This window comes from Rhipicephalus sanguineus, chromosome 6, assembly GCF_013339695.2.
Source record: "Rhipicephalus sanguineus isolate Rsan-2018 chromosome 6, BIME_Rsan_1.4, whole genome shotgun sequence".
Classification (NCBI taxonomy): domain Eukaryota; kingdom Metazoa; phylum Arthropoda; class Arachnida; order Ixodida; family Ixodidae; genus Rhipicephalus; species Rhipicephalus sanguineus.
The window spans coordinates 170,970,521-170,995,783 of record NC_051181.1 but is presented as its reverse complement, the minus strand read 5'-3'; the positions used below and the strand labels follow the sequence as shown (position 1 = coordinate 170,995,783).

Genomic DNA, 25,263 nt, shown 5'->3' with positions numbered 1-25,263 from the left:
CAGGCATAGAACGAATGCAGGAATCAGCTTTGGTTGGTGCTGCCACTGTTACCATCTAGTACTGGATTCTGGCTACAGAAATGGAGTCCAGCGGAGGCCTCGTTGGCTCAAGTACATAGCAGCACAGGCATAGCTAGGTGGGGGGCAAGGAGGGTTTTTTTCCAACTTGATATCATTGGCAGCGCTTCCAAAGTACTTTGTGTCATTTTCAGTGATGCTACCGAGGACTTCTGATTTGGAGCAATTTTTGGAGCAGCAAAATTTCCGTTTTGGAGCACTCTGGAGCAGCAAGATTTTCATCTTGGAGCACTTTGGAGCAGATAATTTTGCATCTGGAAGCACTTTGGAGCAGCGAATTTTACATCCTGGAGTGCAATACAGAAGCATATTGCATTAACATTCAAGCACCTGAGTATTATTATGGGCTTCTTATTAAGGCTAGAAATATTTCGATTCATTGCAAATCTCATGGCAAAAATCATCTCAGGAGAATAGGCGTGCGCACAGGGGGGGGGCAGGGGGGGGCGGCCGCCCCCCCTAATCACATAAGAGGGGGGGGGGGGGGGGCAAAATCTGCCCCGTACATTGACCCTTGCGATAGCAATTATATGGACACTCTCGGCGGATTTTTGCCGTCGCCGTTATTTTCCGCATAGAGTCCAAATTAATAACATCACCACGCTTATTCTAGCCGCGGGTAAAAGCTCGCGAGCGCTGGCGACGAACGCGGCTGAAGCGGAGATTAAACTAGCCGGCCGTCTGTCTCCGGCGCACGGACAGCGCATGAGATAACATCTTCCTGCGTGCGGGCCTGCCGTCGATTGCTCATGAAACAGAGAGGAAACGCCCCGCCCGTCTTTCGTAAGGAGCATGAAGGGACGCCAGGGGAGCGGAAGGGGGGGGGGGGGTACCGCATCGTTCGAAGGGCGCAGTCGCTTGCGCGCGCGCTATCTCGAGGCATCAGGAGACGGCTCGTAAACCTGCTGTGCTCTCAACGCTTACTTCGCGTTAAGAAAACTCAGAGCAAGAAAACTCTTCGGTTCCTGGAGGGGCCATATTCCCTTAAACCAGCGTTTTGTTGAGTTACGCGAGATCGGATCCAAAAGAGTTAGCTGCTAGTCTTACTTCGTTTCACAATACAATTTTTTGGTATCGCATTCATTGCTTCGCTCTTAAGCGAAACTGAGTTTTTTTAACCGTTAGCTATTGACCCCCGAAAGCGAGGGGTGGACGTGTAACATGGCGTAGCCGCTTCACTGTGGGCCGTCAGTGACGGGCCCGTTACTGACAGCTGCGCATTTGCGGCTGCTCCGACCAGGAGATATGATTTTACTAATGAGATGACATTTTTAAAAAAGCAAGCAAAAAATTCGAATGGGAACCCTAGCACGTGAGCTCGAAAGGGCAGGGCCTTTTAGGGGGTATTTACCGCAGAGTGATTACAAACTCGGACGTGCTGGCGGAAGGAATTACGAAAAAGCTGTTCTGGATGAAGATCCATGGACAAAGTATATCTGAGGAAAATTGTCAATGCGTTTCCACCGTTCGCGTGCTCTTCCATAAACGCGAAGCAAGGAAAATTCGATATTGTCCCATATATCTACTGCGAGCGATCACAGATTTCATTCCGCCATGTCTGGAAACAGAAGTGAGACATTTTAGCGGCACTCATGTAGTTATTACTGAACATTGCTTTCCTTACGTGCCGTGGGACGCTTGAAACGAGCTATCAGCAGCGTTTCTGGAACAGACGACGTCCACCGATGAATCGCCGTTGCACTTTCTCGCTACCGATAGGCCTAGACGTCACGAGCCTCTGCGGAGAGCGCGTTTTGCTGTCGAGCCGACTTGCAGAACAGAAGCTGCGTCGGCACCGTGCATGGCATCGTGGCTTACTCGGAATGCACACGCTAGCGCTATTTATCCAGCGGAATAATTCTTGGTCCATGATTGCGACTTTATTGGCAGCCCCAAGATCGAGCTGCAGATGTTCTGACGCGCCGGCGGTGCGATTGCCGGTGACAGACGCCTCCAAACCCGAGACTTTGGCGCAGTTTGGCGCAAATTTCGTCGATATTATCAGGATGGCGCAGTAAATACAATTTGGCGCACTTTGGCGCAGTTGGCGCAGGAGTGGAATCACTGCATTTTAGCGGCCATTATCTCACACAGCAAGCAGCAACTACGCCATGTAACAGTTTTCATGATGAGCATATATTAATGATCGGTAGTTTTATTTAAACTATCAATAGTCAAAAGAAACTATCAGTAGTATTACTGATTGTGAAATCGAGAGTACCATCAGTGGTGTTACTACCGATATTGCTATCAACAGTGCTGTGAATAATTATGCTGCTGTTGGCCCTTGATATTGCCAAACATTTGCAATAGTCTATACTTTATGAGCTATTTTTCGGCAAAAGAAATCAATTATGTCTGCAGTTAGAATGCCGCAATATGTCCATCAATAAATTCATATTCAAATGTAACCGGTTACGCCTTACAATTAACAAACTTTGCAATAAAATTTGAAGCCGCTAGCCATTTGAAGCTATTGCTGGTCAGTTTACCTTAGGCAAGCATTCTGTTGAAAGAACACAAGCATGTCAACACTCTGGCCCTTCAGCCTGCTCCACCATTTACCATGAACTCGAGGAACCAAGTTTATGCCACAATGAGTTCAAGCAGTTCATTTTATACTGTCGAATTTACTAATGATAGCGCTATTGATTGTTTTTTTTTATTATTATCGATAGTTCGATCGTGACTCAACTATCGATAGTATCAATACTAGTACCATTGATAGTTCTGCCTCACTATGCACACCGTCGCACATTTACAAATCCTCATTATGCCTCTGTTCAGAAGTAGGGTCGTGTGAATACAACCTTCTTGGTTTCGAAGCAACTGGCAATTATTGTCACATAAATCTAAAGCGAATTTGAATAGTGGTAGGATACGTTACGCTTTAAAATTTTGCACACTTCGTCCTCATAAGATGCTTTTAAAACAAAAAAAAAAGGACCAAAGTGCAGAAGTGCGGCTATGCAGCAGTGCAGACTTTTCCTAAGAAGGTGGTTTCATGGCACAGCCCACCGTGAGATAGCTTTTCAGAGAATTTAGATTTTACGTAGCATTTAAATTTGTTCAGGTAGTCATTATGTTACCTGCAATAAAAGCTGTCACTGATGATTCACTAATAGCATTTGCATTTTTGCTAAAAACAAGTTCAAGCAAAAGATAAGAGCTTTACATCACTGCAATGCAATTATTACAGTTAGTTTTTCGGACTTCCAAACAGCAACCTTTTAGAATGTGAACAGTTTGCAATGTGTCACCAAAAGAAGAACACACTGATGGACTAGCCCAGTGTCTCGGCTTGCCATCCATGTGATTCTTTGCCCTACTGCCCGAATAAAGATTTCACCACAACAAAGCTGCAGAGTACAACTCCTTTGTTAATTCTTTTAGGGGACCACATAACAATGCATAACAACTGCATGAAGCGAGTATGAAACAAGACTGGCATCTCAGATGTGATAAAAAAAAAGTAACGACCATATCATTTGGGTTTTACACTACACTCAAACCTCGTTATAACAAACACGGATATAACGAATTATCGGTTATAACGAAGTAAATGAAGAATAGTCTTGTCATAGCCACAGTGTTAGAAATAAACGTTTATAACGAATTTTCGGATATAACGAAGTTATTTTCGTGGCAGATCCGACTTTGTTATAATGAGGTTTGAGTGTATATGCTTTAAAGGGCCAGTAAACAACCACGAGGTCCAAAAATTGTAATGAAGGGAAATATGCGCACTTTTGCTATGTGAACATGCTGCCACAATCATTTTGCGAATACGTGCTTTAATAAGGAAGTTACAGGGGTTAGAACATCCGTTTCAGCTGGTTTCAAATTTTTGCGCGGCCTCGCCACCCTTCTCCACGACAGGGAGGGGAAGGCGTAGCCAGTCGTCGTGACTCCGCCCGCTTTGGCAACGTGACACGACATCAGCAATTGACGTCATCGGTGAGCGGGATCAGTCGCAATGTACTTCCGCTTGCTGCGGCTCCTGGTTGTTTATTGTTTACGTTGTCGCACGTGCTCCGCAACTTGACGGGCAGTTTTTGGCTTTTCGGTATTTTTGAACTTTTGTGACAGTTCACAATGCAGTAGGAATGCGTGCTCGCTTTCCAAGACGACGAAGGGGCGCGAGAGAAAAACGTTGAGAACCCCGCTTGCCGCAAGGGCGACCCGTCCGAGCTACCGGAGATTCCCCCTTTCTCCGCTCGATTTGCCGCCAACAACTGAACAACGCTTCCTCCACGTGTTGCTCATGTCGAAGGCAAACTGCGTGCAGGTGCCATGCAGTGCGTGGAACATACGCATGACAACTGCGTTCTGCGTGGCCGAAACCGCATCACCGCAGGGCCAAGAAACAAGGTGCAGTTTCGTAGCGGTGGGTGGGAACAGGAACTGACGTTAACTCGACTACTGTTTGTTGAGACCTGGCTTAGACCAATCGACGAGCTCAGTGCTACGTCAACTCGCCGATCGCCGAGTTTGCGTCACTGCGCGTACGAGGAGGATTGGTCAGGCGTAGGAAAGAAGCGCGGGAATTGTTTTTCGAAATGAAGGGTCTGCGCGGCACGCAGCGCTGTAATATTCTGAAAACGTGATCGCCGCGGTCTACTGTACGAATTAGCGAGCTTGTTTGGGGGCTGTATAAAAACAAGTTGCAGCCTGTTTACGGGCCCTTTAAGGGCATCAATTAAAAGAAAAGTAAGCTGATTTGCTGAAGTTCAATACGTTATATTATTCTTTTTACATTGAGCTGAAGTGGAGACTTTAAAACCTTCTTTAAAAAATTCTTGATTAATTTTGATTAAACTTGCTCAGATTATGTTCATGTGTGCTGATTTCAAATGAGCAATTATTTTTCTAGTGCAACATGTAGTTTTTAAAATTTCCAACACTTGACTGCTTTTTGGGAGCAAGATTCTGCTTGGGGCCATCTCAGTTCGCATTTCAGCACCCGGATGGAAACTTGTAGAAACTGTAAGAAGTGCAAGTGCGACTAGAAAACCAAGCAGAAAATAAGACTTTACTGCAACACATGTGACGTTATGCTATGCTTTACATCGAGGAACTGCTTGGCCGTTGGTTACTGTTCAATGAAAAAAAAAGTTTGAATTTTTCAGAGATGGTGCCTATTAGATGTCAGTACATCCCAGGGGCATAGCCAAGGAGGGGGAGGTTTCAACCCCCCCCCCCCCTGAAATTTTTCAATTTTGCTTGTGTATATACACACACACACACAAATGCATGCACAAACATACATAAAGTATGGTTGAACCTCCCCCCGAAAAAAATTTTTGGCTACGCCCCTGGTACATTCTGTATATCCCACAAGTTGTGTTATATTTTTTTCTCAGTAGAACAAAGCGTGTCTTTACAAACTATGTTTAATTTTGTCCCGCAATCTTGAATTTAGCAATTTATATCACGTTACTGAAACTTGCACGAGTGAAAAGTCCATTCATTCTGCTTTTCGTTTATGAATTACATAAAGTATTAGGTGCAGTAGTTCTTTCAGCAAAAAAACAAACGAACAAACAAAAAAGATCTAGTGTAACCTACAAAAAACACCTATTTTCCCTGCGGTAAGGAAAGAGTTAATTATCCATATGTCATATATGGCCCATCTAGCAACCAGGCTGAGACAACCAACAAATGCCAAGTGTGGGATCTGTGCCTGGTGACACGCCCTCATAGATAGTTCACTAAAGTGTCGATACTAGTAACTGCTGCTGAACATGAATTCGGTGGGTCAGACAGTGGTGCAGAAATAAAAGCATTTTTGCAATCCCCAAATAGGGGAGAAATTTTACATGAAGAGGGGCAGAGCATCAATAAAAGGAGGAAGGAAAGTGGCCTTGAGTATCGAGCCAAAGGCGGGCCGTACCATCAATGCAGTGCACTTGAGTCCATAGACCAGAGGGTTTCGTCGCATGCGCACAAAGAGATAGGTGTAGCTGAGCCACTCAACAGCTTCGCTGACCGTGGAAACTGTTCCCAGTGAGACCTGCAATAGAGGAACATCTTATCTTCACAACCATGGTGATTAGCAACTTGAACACGACTAGGATGGAACACTAAGGTAAATGCGTTCATATGCACACCTATTTACTGGTCGTGTCAGGGTGTGGTGCTTTTTGTGGGAATACATGATGTTAAGGCAAGCCTTTATTTTCTTGCCTTCCATGGGCCCTCCTTCCTCAAGTTTATCAGGACTGTCCAAAAAGCCTCACTCTTCCCCCCCCCCCCTGAGAGGGTGGACAGTAACTAGAAGAAAGACGACATCTCAACCACCCTCCACGAGGGAAAGAAAACAGAAGGCATGTTGTCCAGGCATGCTGGGAGTAGCGGCCAGCTGAGTTTCTCGCTCCCACCTTGCAACCTCTTCGAGCTTGCGGGGTTCAAGAGACTGCTGGCCAACTAGAATAACATTTATTAGTTAAAACAAGCCTCACAGGTAAGGCAGTGAAACTTCCGGCCCTTAACCTTGGCCCCGGCAGGGCGCATGGCTGTCCACGGTCCCTTCTTATAGCTTGCTGCTGACGCTTGGAACATGCGCACTGCCGCCGGAGCATGCCTCGTGTCGCAGCCATTGGGGAGGGGAGGGGGGGGTGAGAGGGGGTTTATCGGCTGCAATCCCCACAAGCTTCTTCCCGGTATCTGGCATGAGCGGATCGATCCGGCTCATGCCGATCCTCTCGTGCTTCAGATCAACGACCAAGCATTGGTTGGCAAACACCGAAAGGGCGTCCGGCCAGTGCCCTCCACCAGGCAGGCCACCGTTTAGTGCCGGATCGTCACTTGCGCAGTGCGAGTGCCTCCTGTACTGCTGCCACCCACCTGTGACGGTGGCCTTGCTTTTTTGTAACCCAACGTTGAAACTAGGCATGTGCGAATATTTGAGCACTTTGAATATTCCAACGAATATTGCAGTATTCAAATTCGCTTCGAAACAAAAATTAAATTATTCTAAATCTCAAAGTATTCGAAATGAACGAATCAACATATATAAACAACATGTAACCCCCTGTAAAGGTAGTTTCACTGCAGTAAAGGGGTACTATACCGTGAATACACCTCTCCAGGGGAAATCTGCACTCCCGTGAAGCCCCACGTCGATGCTAAATGAACATATTATGCTCACATCGATGCGTCATTTTTTAAGTTGAAAATCTTGTTATACCAACTTATATGCTCTAAGTATAGTAAATTTTAAAATGTAATGTATTTGACAGGTTATCACTCGCATTCTAACAAAAGTCAAACCCTGCTACTATTCAAAGTTGCTTCCACTTCCCTTTGAACCAAAAAGAATGACATTTGCACATGACTTGTTTCGATTAAAAAAATATTATGCAGGTTAGTTGGGTCATGACAAATATGGTCACTTTTCTTTATAATATTGTCATGTGGTCGTGACGTCGACGAAGACAGCAGTCGGCGTTTTCAAGATGAAACTGTTTATTTGACCGAACTTGTGGCCGGGAAATGAGAACTCAGACTACAGCAATACATGCTGTACACTTATAGCGGCGAACAGGGCGTCGTCCGTCGATAAACTGCTCATGGCTGGGACGCGCCGTCTTTTATACATCACGCATCAAACTTTCCAGTCCTATCACAAGTGGTCGCGCAAGCTCCAGAATAGTCTAGACTATGCGTGTCTGCGCGCAATCTTAACAAAATGATCCACTACAATCGCGAAGCTTCAAAAGCACTGCGGCACGGTCAGCGTTGAGCGTTGGTAACAGTCTTTGCTGGTCAAACCCGAATACATCAAAATAAAACAAGACGCAAGCGTGGCATTATGTGATATTGCCAGCTACATGGCAGGCAAGAAGGCAGCTGATTGTGTTCGCGAAGACACATGATAACTTGTAGGCTTGTGCAAATATTCGAACGAATATTACAGTATTCGAATTCGCTTCGAAACGAATTTAAATTCTAGGAAATTTCGAAGTATTCGAAATGAACGAATCGACATATATATAAACCGCATGTAACCTCCTGTAAAGGTGGTTTCACTGCAGTGGAGGTGTGCTATACCGTGAATACACCTTTCCAGGAGAAATCCGCACTGCCGCGAAGCCCCACCTCACGGTTAAATGAACATAGAGTAAAACCTCATTAATTCAGTCACTGGTACTGCGAAAAATCTAATTAAGCGGGTTTTCGAATTAACCAAACATACAAAAAGCGGGATGCAAGGAACTTCGAATTACTGGAAGTAATCAGAGGTGGTTGTTTGCTGTGCCTGCTAGTTTGCGGCTACAAAGGTTATGTTTTCCAGCAATACCTGGCCCCAATTTTGCCGCTAAACTGGGGAAACGGTGGGCCTCGCTGCTGCCAGCGCAAGAAAAAAAAAAGGAAAAAAAAAACGGTCTCGTGGTCAACTGTAATTCGCACCTGCGGAAAAAAAAAAGACATGCTTCGCTGCAACACAGTGGTGACACGCAGGCAGCGTGCCACCTGCTCCTGGTAGCGTCAGCGCGTCATGATGCGACCATTCGCCCATTCTTTCTGTTAAAATAAATAATTTAATAATGACCAGTGTGACGGAATTCGCCATGTTTTCTGGGTGGAAAAGATGATCATTGAAGTTTCTGAACTGGGTTTTCGAAGTAGGCGTTGTAGGCAAGTTGTAGGCGTTGTAGGCAAACCGCCAATCGGAGGTTTGCATACATTGCGAATTCCGTCAGGCCGCCCTTTATTAATGTATCTATTTTCCCAGAAAAAATGGGTAAATCATGACGCGCTGACGTTGGGAGTAGCATGCGTCATGCTGCCCGCGTGGCACCGCTGTGTTGCAGTGAAGCACGTCTTTTCCACAGGCGCACATTTTAGCTGACCAAGAGACCCCGCCCTTTTTTAAATGCGAAGCATTTCTTAGCGAACCTCTGGCACTTTGAGCGTTTCTATCTACGTATCTATCTATCTATCTATCTATCTATCTATCTATCTATCTATCTATCTATCTATCTAGCCGCCTACGTCTGGGTGCTCTCATGATCGCCTCCTTAACTTGGTGTAGACCAAACTTTGCATGGGAGGGTAAGAGGATTTGACGAATATGACTGCCGGGTCATGACATGAATAACGTTAAAATCTTGTCGCGTACGTCGTCAAACCCGTTCCACTAGACACGTGTGGCATATACCCGTTTACCACGGGCCGCGGTGTACGGGTATGCGCCACAGGTGATTGACAGTTTATATCTACCCAGGAACGGCGAGAACAAACATTGTTAACTTAAATGCTAGGCGTTAAGGAAAACCAACATCGGCAGCGTTGACGCAACAAATGGAAAGAATGAAAGTTAGGATCCCAGCAGGAATCGAACCCAGGCATTCTGCGTGGCAATCAGGTATTCTACCACTGAGCCACGCCAGGTCTATAAACTGGTTTGGAAAAACAGCCTACGCTGGCGTAATATCGGTGCAATGTCAATTGTGGTTGCGGTGCTGGCTATCTAATTTTACAAGAAAGCAATCAACACTACATGATACTCCTACGATGTCTACTCCTACGATACAGGCGTCATATCAGATTAACGTCTGTAGTTCCAGTGTTGGCTCCGCTTTTATAACAGTCTAATAAACATTACGTTTGTATTCCTATGATTTAGCAAGCTATATTTAAGCATTGCTCGACCCCGGAGGAATACATTAACGAAAGTTACATATGATATCCACATCACCGCACCGTAAAGCGCACTTAGTCCGCCAGAACGACGCAGTGACCTCTTCATTTCTTACGAGGCTGGGCGATGGCCTCATGCTGACCGAGGATGACGCCAGATTGATTGACAGCCGCTTTGTAGACTAGGCTACGTAGGCCACATACGCCCAGGTAGTCTACGAATACGACAAACACCATCCACTTATGTTGGTCTGCGTAGGACTATCCAGGCCTACCAGCCTCGACGGCCTATACCTCACCAACGCGAAGGGTGGCTTCCGGTTCCGACATGTCGCCGGCTCTGTCGACAGACGATTTGTCGACGAAATGATCGAGGCATCCACGAATTCCAACAGCTCTACTATACCACATACTTCACTACACATGGACCCCTCGTCAACACGATCACGACCGGATCCTATAACAAGTCGTGACAAGCTGCTGGTGCTCACTGATCACGGTGATGATGCCCTTGTTCAAGAACTGTCAAGAACTTGCACAAATGCACACGGGTTCGTGAAACGTGAGTGCGTTCTCAGGACACGTATAAGCCCTACATATCAGCTTACCTCTTCTGGTGTTGGTAATACCCACGTTGCCATTGGCAGCGTTACCCAACCGTAAACAACTGGCTATATAACACATATGCGGCTCTCCAACATATATAAGTGTGCGTATAAAATTTATACAAATCTTTAGCGTCATTTTGTAACGTGTCGCTCAGTAAAAAAAGGTTACGCCACAGTCACCTACCCGCCACATGCTTCGCATAACATCGACTCCCACGGTACGTGGGATCTGCCGAATTTTTTTTTTTCTTGCGCTGGCAGCAGCGAGGCTGGGATGCTTCACTTGTAACCCATTAGTATCGCTACATTGCACTGCCTTGTGGCTCCTAAGGGCCATCGTTTCTGCGGATTTGCGGCTAAATCGGGATTGGGAATTGGCACATGGCACCCAAAGTTTTCGAATTAACTGGGCTGGTACTGACCGCCGCTTCAAATTATCCACTAAAATTTACATTGAAAAATACAGGGCTGCAGAAATCCTTCTAATTATGCGGGATTTCGAAATAACAGAGTTCGAATTAATGAGGTTTTACTGCATTACCCTCACATCGATTCACCATTTTTTAATCGTAAAATCTTGTTATACCGGCTTATATGCTATCAGTATAGTAAATTTTAAAACGTAACATATTTTATAGGTTATTACTTGCATTCTACCGAAAGTCAAATCCTGCTACCACTTCCCTTTGAACCAAAAAGAATGACATACGCATATGCCTTGTTTCAACTTGAAAAACATTGCGCTGGTTAGATGGGTAATGACAGATATGCTCATTTTTCTTTATAATATGTGATATAAACTATTCGAATTATTCGCTTTGAATTCGCTTCGGACCTAAAATTTACTATTCGCACAAACCTAATGATAAGCCTTTTAAACTGATGGTTGACAGACTGCGCATAGATAATAAGACGTACATATTTGATACCACTACTAATACGGTGATCCCCTCAAGTAGATAGCTCAAGGGCAGCACATGCCCAGGAGGCCCCAATGGGTATAACTCCTTTCATGCCTTTCCTCCAGTATCATTATCGTTCACTAACATTCCAAGTCTAGTGCGCAAGCGCGACCAGATTTCTTCCTTTCTTGAAGACAGTAAATCTGACATAGCAGCATTAACTGAAACTTGGTTGTCCCCGGATATCACTAACAAAGAAATGTCCGACTCTGTTCAGAACTACAACATTCACAGGTGTGACCGAAAAGAAGTGGTGGTGTCCCTTTTGGAATAAAAACAGCACTCCCGTCCTACGCGGCTGACTCAAATTCTAAACCAGAAACCATCTGGGCTGCACGTACGTTCTCGCGCGTATTGCTATGCGTTTGTTACCGGCCTCCGAGTTCTAATCCTTCATTTGTTAACGACTTACGTCACAGTATAGAATCAGTGACAGAAGATAGATGATGCCATCTATCTTCTGAGAGACTTTCCTCTGACCGACTTGACTTCATTGTGTAACACATCAACAGAGTTTATCAATGTAGCCTTAGATTTTAGACTATTTCAGGTTGTTACGCAACCTACACGTGGCAACAACATTTTAGATTTGATTCTCACAAATGCACCTGAGACAAGTGATCACATTGTTTCTTTTGATGGACTTAGTGACCATTCCCTACTGCAAGTAACACTCAACGTTCCCTCATCTTTTACAGGTTTTGCCACTAAAAAAATATGCGATTACAATAAAGCCAATTACAGCGACATAAATTCCGAATTAAATTTATTCTTTTCCCAGCCGATCGGTCGAGGAGAATTGGACTCTCTTCAGGAATAAGATAACTGCCCTGGCTAACAAGTACGTCCACCTTATTAAAATAACTAATGACAAATCTAACCCATGATTCACCAGATCATTATGTTTACTATGCAACAAAAAAAAAAAACAACACAGCTTGGGACAAGTACAAGGAAAGCCTAAAAGTTTACTGTTCTGCCCTATCTTCAGCTAAAGATAAATACTTAACTCATGACTTACCATCGCCTCTAAAATCTAATCCCAAAAAATTCTGGCGCATCACACGTGCCCAGATGACGACCACACTAGCACTTCTTCCCTCCCACATTCACCCCAGAAGATCAGTGTGGCCTTTTGGAAGTACTGGAATCAAACTACCAATATTTATTTATTTTTTATTTAACGATACTGCCAACCTCTTCAGAGAATATAGCAGGGAAGGCACATGAAAAATACTATGTGTTTACACAAGATCATATATGGTTATATATCACCTATGGAAGTAACGCTTGAAGGGTGTCGCACGCCTAAGAATTAACCTCAAGCTAACCACATCATGTGGCGTCGACGATACTAATTCTAAAATCCTCAAAAACACGGTCGCAGCGTCCAGTCAAATCCTGACACACATATTCATACAATGATTAGAGATAGGCATGCTACCCTTAGACTGGAAGATAGCTAAGGTTACCACCCATATTTAAGTCAGGTAACAAATACTCACCGGCAAATTACCATCCAATATCATTGACATCTATCTACTGTAAAATGCTAGAACATATAATTTCATCTAATGTCTACAGCCATCTAGAAGCTAAGAAATTTTTCTTCATAAATCAACATGGATTTCGAAGGAATTTCTCATGCGAGACACAATTATTCGAATTAACAACTGATTTACATGCTAACATGGAAGAGGATCTACAAATTGATTCTGCTTTCCTAGATTTTTCAAAAGCGTTTGATCTCGTAGCACATCGCCGCTTGCTTTTGAAGTTATCTGTTCTAAAACTAGACTCTCTGACCCTAATATGGATCCATAACTTTTTGTACAGTAGTCAGCAATTCACAGGAGTTAATTTTCCATCTCCTCTTTCTAGCGTTAGTTGAGGTGCACCACAGGGAAGCATTCTTGGGTTATTTATTATTATACATTAATGACTTACCGAGTAATATTTTCTCACATGTGCACAGACGACTGCATTCTTTATCGTCCTATTAAGACTAACGACGATCACCAAGTCCTCCAGAGCGATCTTGAACTTGCTTCTCTTTGGTGTAACACTTGGCTAATGAAGCTTAACGTTTCTAAATGTAAAATCATTTGTTTTAGCCGAAAACGTACTACATCTACATTTTTGTACCATATAAACAACACAAGTATCTTGTATGACACAATATAAATATCTCAGCGTTTATCTAACTTGTACCCTTTTCATGGTAGACTCACATTGAATACATCTGCGCCAATGCTTCGAGATCATTAGGCTACATACGCCGCAACGTACATCACTCCACGAACGATATTTGTAAACTAGCTTACCTAATATTTGTACAACCTTAGCTTGAGTACGCAGAATCCATTTGGTCTCCCCGCTCATCAGAAATATCTCATCGAAAAACTCGAATCTGTACAAAATAAGGCTGCACATTTCATTTCACGTTGTTATGACTATAACACAAGCATTACACAAATTAAACTCGACTTATCACTTCATCCTTTGCATGATAGTTGGGATATTGCCCTGCTATCATTGTTTTATAAATACATCTATAACACTGCGTCATCATTTTTGCAACTTGAAACTCCACAATATAGGTCACAACGTTTATACAATCGGTTTAATTTCATGCGCATTTACGGGAAGACTAATCCATTTAACTATTCCGCTCTTCCAAGAGCCATTTGTCTTTGGAACGACCTTCCTAACACCATAGCTTCCGTAAGTAACCAACATAACTTCCAGCATCTACTAACCACACATTTGTTAAAATAATGTTTGATACCATACCTATTACATTGTTCTTTTCATAGCCTTAACATTAGATGCTTTTTGTAATATGCAAGTTATGTCGCGTTCGTTCTTTAATTATACTGGTCGTATTTTAATGTGCCACATTTTCTTGTGTAAATGCGCTGTCGTGATTGAAAGTTATTTTTTCCTTGCCTCTCTTTACTGTATATAATCTAACGTAATGATCACTGCGTTCCCGCGTATGTTACTGTAACATTTTTTTGCTGTTCTCATTTCTTTAGGTATTTATACCCGTTCATTTTGTACACTGTTCATGTGTAACATTTTCTTGCATTACCCCCCTTACGCAAGGCCTGTAAGGTGCTTTTAAATAAATAAATATACTACATTCAAATTCGATTCAAAATTACTTGACCAAATCACTATTCGCTTCGAACCTAAAATTTACTATTTGCACCAGCCTAGTTGAAACTCTTCTTTGGTAACAAATTGCCACTGCACAAGCTGCGCTTTGAAACTCTGTGGATGCCTGTTTCCTCTTTGTTTTGTATGGCTGGGACTACCTGTCTTGCCCGCTATCTTTCCTCTGTAATTATATCGTGTGCGTATTGTTTGTGAACAAATGGCCTCACTTCTTCTGACAAGCTCAGGGCGTTTTTGCATTCGTGAGACGCATGCCAGCAACCCCTGGGCGACCGAAGAGACCTTCTGCAAGCGATCACTGTGAGAAATGCACCGAATTAGAGTGACCCCGTGTGTTGTTTTCACTGTCTTGGCGCACTTATGGGTTTCGAGAGGTACGCACACGTCTGCATAGCAGAAAAAGGAGAGACTGCGTAAGCAAAGGTAAAGATTGTTTTTGTGACACAGCCAGGTTTTTCGAAAATTCCCTGACCATTCCAGGGTTTCCAGGTTGGTACACACCCTGATTATACTATAGCAATCGTCAAGATATTCAAAAGATGCTGAGAAATGATATGCTCAAGAAGCTTAGAACATGCTACTAGTACTACCAACTTTGTGCATCAATATGACCTTAGCTCGCTTCCAAGCACTGTTTAACTGTAACAGGGTGCTGTACTCATGGGCAGCAGTTCAATTCAATTTTTGTCCTCGACCTATTCAGTTGAAAGCATGTGCAGTGAGCCTCACCCCTTCACCGACTCGAATAGGCAAAATGGCTTGCAAAGACCCACCTCTGCATTGAGATTGTCCACCAGATTCTGGTGGAAGTTGCTCTCAATGGGAAACTGGCAGGTGAGCAGTGACAGGTACTTGTTGAGCTTGGCGTGTGTCGTTATGATAGTGCCGTGGCCCTCCTTATCGAATTGAGGCCGGCCTGCACGACCGAAGATCTGCATTACGTCCAGGATGTCCAGGTCCACAAAGGTGCCATGCTTCGAGTCGTAGATGTCTGTCCCCTGTGGTGGTGGGCAATGTCACTGCTAGAGGCCACCACATTGTGAACACACAGGCACAGCACAGCAACATGTCAAACCATAAAAATCACTATACATGGAAACAATCCTAACATATGGCCACAGGCATACATATATGGTAGTGAGTGGACCCTTTGACATTGATGCACTGACTAATAGGGGGTTCATTATATTTACACCATGGCTTGTTTACCCCTGTCCTTTACACTGTGTGCCTTATTTCAGGCTACCAAGTTTATGGAACAAGGACTACCACAACATGCATGATGTGCATTATTTTCTTTGCAGGCAGGCACTCACACACCCAGTTTTTCTCCCAATGTTCAAGCACTGACTGCACCTCATTTCAATGTAACAGCCTAACAGTTACTGTAAACTTTTTACTTGCTTTGTTTTGGTTCAGTTTGTGTGACTATTAAATCAAACACTACGCCGTTCAGTACTTGCTTTAACTTGAATTTAAGCATGGAGTAAGTACATGGCAGTTTAAACTACTTTCGACTATTTGGGCATTAAACTTGACAACATTTCATACAGGCATGCACCTTCGTTGGCTGATCTTAAAACAAGAATCCGTTTCAATGCACTCATCATTTTTGGGTTACATCACATTGCACCTTATATAATTCGTATCAAAATTATATACTTATTTAGGCAATATACACACTAGGCATTAATGATTGAGCAGCATTAGTGCTGCTCAATCCCAAAGGCACGAAGCTATTGGTTTACTATGGCAACCCAAGGAGTGCAAGCATGCAAACAATCGTGAAAAACCAAGAGTTACCTACAAAAATATCTACCGGGAGCAAACAAAAATACAGTAGAACCTCGTTGATACGTTTTCGAAAAAAACGCGGAAAATAAACGTACGATCCGGGAAAACGTACGATCCGAATCCAGTAAAAATTGAGGCTGACAAGGTGCGAGGGCAAAAAACATTGATTTCTCAAAAAACATGGAAGGACTCTTCGATTTTCGAACTCCTGGCATCTCGCTGGCAGCCAGAGGTCAGCCACCTAGTTCCGGTCCTGACCGAAAATAACGTCGTGGTCACGTGTATTGAAATCCTGAGACAACCCGAATATTGAAACATCGAACTCTGACAACCAGCGTGAACGCAAAGAAACGCTACTGCCGTGTCAGCAGACGAAACTTTGCGCCGCATGAGCGTCGGTTCTTTCTGCATTGCCGCTTGGAAATATGGGGCTAAGTTTGCCGAAGAGCAGAAGTGATATTCTTGAGCATACACATTTGGGATACGATAACGTACTTTCGCAAGATCGCGCGTGACTCGCCCCGTCCGTGAAGAAAAATCCGCCCCCTAAAGGCTTAACAAGCTCAACTCTTCGCAGTGCACGTAACAATCGCGGTACAACACGATATGCGAAATCTCGCGAAAGTGACAAGCGTCCCCGAAAGCGACAGCTGTTCGCGGCTATCGCCTACTACGCCGCACACTCGCGCTGATCAGTTTGCGTTCTGTCTTAACTTGAGACATGCGCTGTATTCGCCGCCACTCGTAATCGCACCATCTCGCACGGCGGAACGGGCTTTAAAAGATAACGCCCGGCGTAATGGCAACCGAAGGTGAAGTCCCCCAAGCGCCCGCACTTTGAATCTGTCGAGTCCTCAAAAAGATGGCGGCGAGCGCGCATCGTCTCGTTTTGGCGCCTGATAACCAGAAACCTCCCAGATATCTTCCAGAACAAATCTTTTCTGGCAGTTTCTGACGACCCGCTGGTAGGCAGAATTGCCTAGCCAGAGAAATACGCCGACTGGAACTGCGCCGGGTGGAGCAACCCAAAAATGAATGCACTCGGGGAGAAAAGTGTGGGGGAAATTATCGGCCATATTCACTGGGCACAATGGCGGCGTTGCTATGGTTACGGGTCGCGGCGTGTTGTGCATCGGTGGCAATGCGGCGGCGGCATGTGCGTTTCCGCGGCAAGCCGTTTGAAGATTTTGACGGCCAGCATCGCCGCCTGCCTTCGGGTCGGTGTGTGGTTGACAGAGAGCGGCGATCGAGCAATTCGGAGAAGACACGGAGGGGACGATTGAGCAATCCGGAAGAGACGCGGAGGGGACAATTGTGCAAAGCAGAGAAAGCGCGGACGGGGGGAAAGGCACTGCGGAAAAGCTGCCGTCGCCGCGCGGTGGCTGTCTGCCACTTCGCGCTTTACAAGTACACGAGAGGGTCCTTTTTGCACACCTGAATGAGAGTTTCTGAGTACAAAACGTATTATACGACCACAGTTTTCCGCGGTGCTGAACGTTGCTGCCGAATAATCGTATTTTCCGGGAACGTATTAACCGGAACGTATTACACACAGCTGTATTAGGTTATTTTTAATTTTCGCGATTTCGAGCGTAGGAGCCGGGAAATCGTACTAAGCGGGAACGTATCAACGAGGTTCTACTGTAACTAGTTTTATTGCATGCCTGAATACATCTGGAATGGAACAGTTCAATTCCCTAACTCTACGTGGGCCAATGATGCCGCAAACAACTCCCACATGGTCAGTGCCATCCACTTATGGTACCTCCTGCCTGGAGGTACCGTAACTCTAGGAGAAAGACTCCATATTAGCGACATGCTTGTCGTGTTCTGCAGGAGAAAAAAGGATCTTATAATCTGCATGCTTGCATACATGTGATGGACAGTAACGTTTAGTTGCAAGTTGGCACTTATTCTATGCTCTGTGTCTTTTCCCTGGTTAAAGTCGCATTATCCGTATTCATAAGCACGAAACAACTAGCTCAGAGACCACTTTCGTTGGAGCGCCCTCCTACAGCCACAATAAAAAATTCAAAATTCAATTTTTAAGGTTATATAAAACTGCATATAACAAAATTAAGATAACAACCTCAGCAAATTAGTAGCAGAGTACAAAGCGAGAAAGAGCACAATACTTAAGAGAAACGTCACGGGTTCACTTGTACAAGCTCCCCGCAATGGCTGCATGCAAACGAGCAAATAAGCGTGACATTGAGATGTGCTCTCACATCTACACATTACTGCAATCATGCTTAGAAAAGTATTATTACGATTATTATTCAACATCTCCCAAAGGCCCGCATTACAAGGGTATTATATAGGGGAGGGGCACATCAACATTGGTTATTGATTATCATAGGTCGGCAAAAAATGTGGAGCTCACCCAGACTCACTCAAATATATTTCGCGCTTAGGGCTCACTCAGATTCACCAAAATTTTCCTCAACCGGACTCACTCGGACTCAGACTAACTAAACTTTTTCTCAACCAGACCCACTCGAACTCAAGCTCACCAAAATATTACTCACCCGGACTCACTCAGACTCAGAATCATGGCTCTATCTGAGCCTGAGTGAGTTGACTCATGAGTGAGTTTGCTGACCTATGCTGATTATACACCATAACAAAAGAAAGGATACAAAAAGATAAATGGCAATAGAGATAATATACAAAGCATGCTTACAAACAAAGATTGCAGATGAAACATGAGAAAATATTAGGGATGCACATACGCCCATAAAAGCAAAAAAGCATCAAAGATTGCCAGAAAAGCACTCTAAAAAAAAACTTGGCCTTCCAGAGTAGAATGCGTGATCAGACCCTGTTTGCATTGCCGTCTCAATCGCTGGCCTGGCTTCACTTCCTGGGGGACACCTCAACACAGGGGAAGGTGTCAAGTGGCCCTTTCCAATTATCCTAGAAAGCCTACTGCAAGTACAGTTGCCAAGTGCCCACACTACGCGTCCATAAGGCAACAGCCGCACCTGAACACATTGTTGATAATGATACCTAATTATGCCCGAGTGCTTTGTGGGCCACTCTTGGGACAATTCACATGTTAATCACACTCCTCGCACTACCTAACATTCACACATGAAAAAAATCCATAAGTGCTTGAGCCGACGTTTCAACAAGTGCATACCTGCCAAGTTTGGAGAAACGGAATCCGGGAGATCTACTCAACGGGGGGGGGGGGACGGTACTGAGATAGTAATTATGTGGACACTGTCAGCGGGATTTTGCGGTCACCGCTGATCTGTACAGAGTCCAAACCGATAACATCGCTTACGCATCGTCTGTTTCACGTGCGAGTAAATGCGCGCTAGCGCTAGGGACGAACGCGGTTGAAGCAGAGATGAAACGACCCGGCGGTCACCGTCGCGCGAAGGCCACATGCGATAACATCGTTCCGCGTGCGAGGCCTGTCGTCGCTTGCTTACCAGTTATTTCGTCGGGCAAGGGACCATAAGGGGCGCCGTTGAGACGGGGACGGTCGCAAGCGCTGGTGAACACGCTATCTCGACAGACATCGGTAACGGCTACCCTTTTAAGTGCTGGGATATCCACTTAAAGCAGTAGTGACACAAATTTTTGAAGGCGAGATAACTTGTGGGATAGATTTGTGTGCACACAAAAGCATCATCTAGGAAATATTAACGACTGATATAACCTATAACACATTTAGGGTCAATTTTGAAATTGCGTGTAGCGCATCTGTACGCGAAACGTCCCACCTCGCGTCACCGTGACGCACGGGGCGCGCAAAGCACTGGACGCGCGGGGAAAAACTGGATTTCCGGGAGATTTTCCTATGACCCGTACAACCGGGAGAAACGTTCAAAATCCGGGAGTCTCCCGGGTAATCCGGGAGACTTGGCAGGTATGCAAGTGGACTTGTCTGCTTCAAGTTCCAGCCTTGAAGACCTGTCGAAACGTCGGCTCGAGGTTTAAGAATTCTCTCATCACAAGCTTCCATCTTCCTCTTCCTGCCGTTTTTTGGATAACATTCACATAGTGTTTTCTTGTTTTTTAAGCAATTTTGAGCACGAGCATGGCTCTTTGGGAGAGTACCTGATTGCCACGCGGGAGCCCCAAGTTCGATTCCCGTTTGAACCGAAGATTTCTTTATTATTTCTTTATTTGCACCTATTTCGAATTTTTTGGCTTACAGACAATGCCGATTTTTCACTCACAACCACCGACACCGGAATTTCTGCAGAACAAGCTCTTGAATGCTACCGTGTTAATAATAATAAGACTGGGAGGTTAGTTTTGAGTGAATTAGATCACTATAAGCGAGATATAAAGTCAAACCCTCTTATAATGCGCCTGAGCATCACGAAGTGTTTGTTCAGTGTATTCTGAACCTTGTATTAATGGACAGCAGCCGAAAAAAAATGTTTTTAGACAAAACACAAAACTTATTTCTTGGCAATACAGTCGAACATGGATATATCGAACCCACATATATCAAATTTTCGGCTATATCGAACTCTTAAATTATCCCCTTGAAAATCTTTTGTAAAAGTATAGAAATTCGCACGTAAATTAAAACATTCTGTTGCATCGTGTGTGCGGAATTAGTTGTCATTCTCGAATGCGCCAATTGTAGGTGATCGTCCACCACTGGTAAGGTCTCGGAGCCCGTATTTTTTTATATCAAATTTTTCACATATCGAACTAATTCGCGATCCCCTTTGAGTTCGATATATCCGTGTTCGACTGTATAGTCTATGATACTTGTCTGTTCTTGCAGGATGGCTTGGTGGGCTAGTTGGTATTGCATCGTGAACGGTTACAGAGCCCATAGACGGGAATGAAGGAAGAACACACAAGCCACATTTCCATGCCAACATGGACGAGGATCTACAAACTGATTGTGCTTTCCCAGATTTTTCAAAAGCGTTTGATCTCGTAGCACATCGCCACTTGCTTTTGAAGTTGTCTGTTCTAAAACTAGGTGCATATAAGTAAGCGGTTCCAAAACCGCTTACTTTGAGGGGGTCCGCTCTACGCACGGCTGGTGCAGAAGCCTAGCTCCAGTCCCAGCCACAAATAGTCGTACCGTGCACGAGTCAACGTCCCCTTCCCGTAGCGCGAGTCATCGCAGCTACGACGGGTTCGGGCGAATAAGGGAACAGGCTAGCACAACAAACAACACTTTGTTGCTATACTAGCAATAACGCGTAAATGTCGCGTAGAGGGATAGTCCGCTCTCATAGAAAACAAAGGGTATGGCTTACACCTTCGGTCGATGTTCGGCTCGCGGAACTTGGGGCGGTGAGGTGTTACCTTGCAGGTCAGCAGGGCACAAGCGAGCGTCCCTCTGCCTGGTCGGCAGTTTTGTTCACCTCCCGTGTCCCTCCCCACTGCGAGGGTTGTTTCCCTCGCAGGGCGAGTTCCCTTTCCCGCGAGCCGGGATGCGAGGATTGGCGCGAGGAACAGCGGGAAAGAAGGGGTTGTCCGGAAAGAGCGACAGTGCTCCTCTCCTAGTGGTCCCTTGCCTCCCGCCGTCAGTTCGCGATCGCGCCAGCCTTAAGGAAAGGAAATGGGCGTGCGTGCTCTCCCACAACTTATATGCGCTTTGCAAGCAAGCCAATGACAACCCTCTTTTCGGGCAGTGTTGGGTGATCAAGAAAGAGAAGGACGAAATTGATTCTGACAAAGAAAATTGCGTGAGCAATCCTTCCGTGACGTTCTTAAAAAAAGGAGGTAGAATTTTTGAACGCTGATATGCAATAGGCAGAGTGCCAAATGATGACCCATATTCTTACTTTATTTTTGTTGGTGCCTGGCTCAAGAGTGTTGCCACTGGCTTGCTAAGCGCATACAAGTTTGCTCCTTCAGAAATAAAGTATCATTTGAAACTTCTCATTTGAAAAGTATCATTCAAAGTTCAAAGTATCATTTGAAACTCATTTGAAACTTCACCAGAGCACTACTCCCTGTAGGAGCTACACGACCTGCATCGCCAGCCTTTCTTACCTTATCGAGCACAACTTTAGCTTTCTTAGTAGAACTTCTCTGCCGAGTGCATGATTGCCACACTGTCATTTCACACTTGACAATCTGAAGATGCATGCTTTGTTTGCACAAGCAACACTGTCGATGCTCAGCCATTGCCGGTTTTGGCAGCAAGTGAGACGAGGTGAAGATGGCCAGGAGACCACAGCCTTCAGAATGAGGAGACAGTCTGGGAGCAGCACTGTTTGCAATGCAGCCCACTCACTCTAGGGTGGTGTGGCTATGGGGAAAGCCTATTCGGAGGGCTGTAAAGGCAACGCGACTGGAAAACAGGTTTCATGACATGAGCACACAGTTGCTGTTGGCACAGCAGGTCAGGGTTTCAAGGATTTCCCCGCACCCTTAGGCATGGACTTGATTGTTATGACCAATATTGTGGCACGGGGGCATTGTATAAGCGGATGATTTCGTCACTGTAAACGTACAAATCAGCAGCTTCTTGTAATAAACGTTATATTGTTAAAACCAGCATCGTTACAAGAGGGTTTTCAAATGAGCATAAAAACTGCCCAAGACAGCGAGTTTTAGTTCAGGCTTAACCGAAAGCAAAAGAATCTACGACATGCGTCAAAGCGTACTCATGTCAACCATGGAAACTGCTGTGGTCACTGACTGAGGCTTGGCAGGTGTTGTCAAGTGGTTGGTGACAAACAATGATGAAGACCAGCTCAAAAGCAGTGCTACACAGCTGTGAACTTGCCTTGATGACAACAGCGTGAGCTGGGAGGTTTACACCCCAAGCCAGTGTAGAGGTGCACACGAGGACGTTGATGAGGCCTTCACTGAACAGCTTTTCAACCAGGTTTCGATCACTACGCAGCATGCCTGCATGGTGCACCGAAAAGCCATATGGGAAAAGGTCCCTCAAGGCACTATTCCGAGAGTTGGCCATCTGTAAGAGATCAGCAACGAAATGGGTTAAACAACTCCGCCGTGGTTGCACCTGTGCTGCTTTTCTGACTCTATAAATGGCAGACTATGAGAGAGAGGAATCCAAGAGACATACGCAATAGGGGTGTGCGAATATTTGAAAATTTCGAATAACAAATTGAATAGCATTCTATTTAATTCGGTGGTCGAATCAAATAGCTCATATTCAAAGTACCGAATGTTTTTTAAATATTTTTCGAATAACCAGCACCGCCAGGAAAACCTCAAAGGAACAAAAAGTTGGAAGAGCGAGAGATCATATTTCTTGTTTTAATTACTGAATTACAAAGATGCATGCAGTTCAAGCTTTTATGGGACTATTGAAGATTAACAGATCAACGGATAAAGGAATCTCTGCTTTAAACTTCAGTGTCGCCGAACCAAACATGTCCTCAATCCACTATCATTATTATAGGATTCATGATGATGTTCCTTTATGAAACATTATTACTTTTCTGTCCAAGTGTTAATTAAAAGCTGGTGACAAAGTACCACTTTGAATACTGAAGTAACTCCTGTACTCATCCTACAATTAAAAAATACTTCCAAGGCTCTAGCCACCGCTGTATGTGAGCGTACCTCAGTTTACATAATTGTAGCATATTCCTGTCGGTTATATGTAACGGTGATGTTACTTTGTTAAAGTTTGTTAATATTTGTTTCAAATAAGGTGTTGCCAAATTCTAGGCCAGTATTGAAAATGGTTTTTTTACTATTCGAATAGTATTCGATTCGGTACGATTACTATTCGATTCGGTCCTAAACTTCACTGTTATGTTTGCCGCTCATAAGTCGATCCTGCAGACGGGACGGCGCGGCACGGTACGTCGTACAAAGCTTCTTTCTCGGCTCTCCCCCTGCCTGGTCTTTTCGGTGGGCAATTATCAAGAGAAAGCAAACGGCTTCCTTTGAGCAAGCTTGTCTGCCCCGATGGCCAGCATGGGTTGCGGTCAAGCGACCGTTCTCAGGGGTCGGCGGCCTGAATGTGTGGGAAAATGAGGAGGACATCCCCCGCTCTAAGCCGTCGCTCGAGGCGACAGTATGCGTGACCCCAACACGGACCAAGATGTGCTTTTGCAACAATGCAAGGTCGAATGCGTGGGAGGCAGGGTCACGCAGACGCCTTTTCTTTCCCGGAACGGTTTAACGACTGGCTCCGCGAGTTCAACTCGATGTGTATGGGAAAATGGCGTGAATGCACCAGGGCTAAGATACAGATGTATTTCGACCGTGAGAATCCCTGAGAGCGTGGGAAGGAGAGGGAGAGCCATGATGGGAAAGAGTGCCAAAACGCCTGTCTCCGCTGTAAAGACACTGCTGTCGAGATTAAGGACAGCCCAGTAGGGAGTGGCTTAATCTGAGGATAAACGTATTGGATAAGGGAATGTCGAGGCGGACCACCAGTGGCCACCTCCCCTTTTCTTTGTTACCGCAAGGTACTTAAGACTGGACGGAATTCGTTTCCCTTCAGTCTAGGCTGTAATCACTTAACTGATCGATCAGTAAGACTCCGTACGATGCAACTTTCGTCTGGGCCGTAACCACTCGGTGGTCGAACAGCGAGACTCGGTTCTTCGTATGTAGTAACAGTGTTCTAGGCTCTAACTTAAGAAAAGTTAAGTAGAAGAGTAAGATGCTGTTGATGTCTATGTTATCATCAGTGTGCTTCGGCAAGATGTACATATGACTGTAAATATTTCGCTACAATATACCTTCAAGTTTTCATTACCTCCAACCTGCCTCCTGCTTCATCGACGTCGATCATCTCCTTGACGGGACTTCAATCCACATCAAGGAGAAAACGAACAAGAAAAAACATAACTTTCACCATTCGCACACCCATAATACCCAGCCATTCTAGTGCAGGTATAGTAAAGCCTCGTTAATTCGGCCCTCATTGATCTGAAAATTCAGTTTGTTCTAACGCACCGTCTGGACCCGTCAAACGTGCACTGTAGGCTCAGGGCCCGTGGTTGGCTGTAGTGGTTGGACAGAACACGGAGGTGACAAGGAAAGCACCTTCACTCAACGAAAGCCGGGCT

At 44.8% G+C, this 25,263-nt stretch overlaps 1 protein-coding gene across 1 annotated transcript in view; it reads right to left on the bottom strand.

Annotated features, from left to right (window-relative positions):
* The window catches only part of LOC119397040 (activating signal cointegrator 1 complex subunit 3), a 623,467-nt gene that overhangs the window by 414,035 nt on the left and 184,169 nt on the right, over positions 1-25,263 (bottom strand). Inside the window, exons 14-16 of the mRNA XM_037664465.2 lie at positions 22,992-23,183; positions 15,247-15,471; positions 5,972-6,091 (exon numbers count right to left, since the gene is read on the bottom strand). Coding sequence (XP_037520393.1) covers positions 5,972-6,091; positions 15,247-15,471; positions 22,992-23,183 — 537 coding nt within the window. The remainder of the gene's footprint in view (positions 1-5,971; positions 6,092-15,246; positions 15,472-22,991; positions 23,184-25,263) is intronic.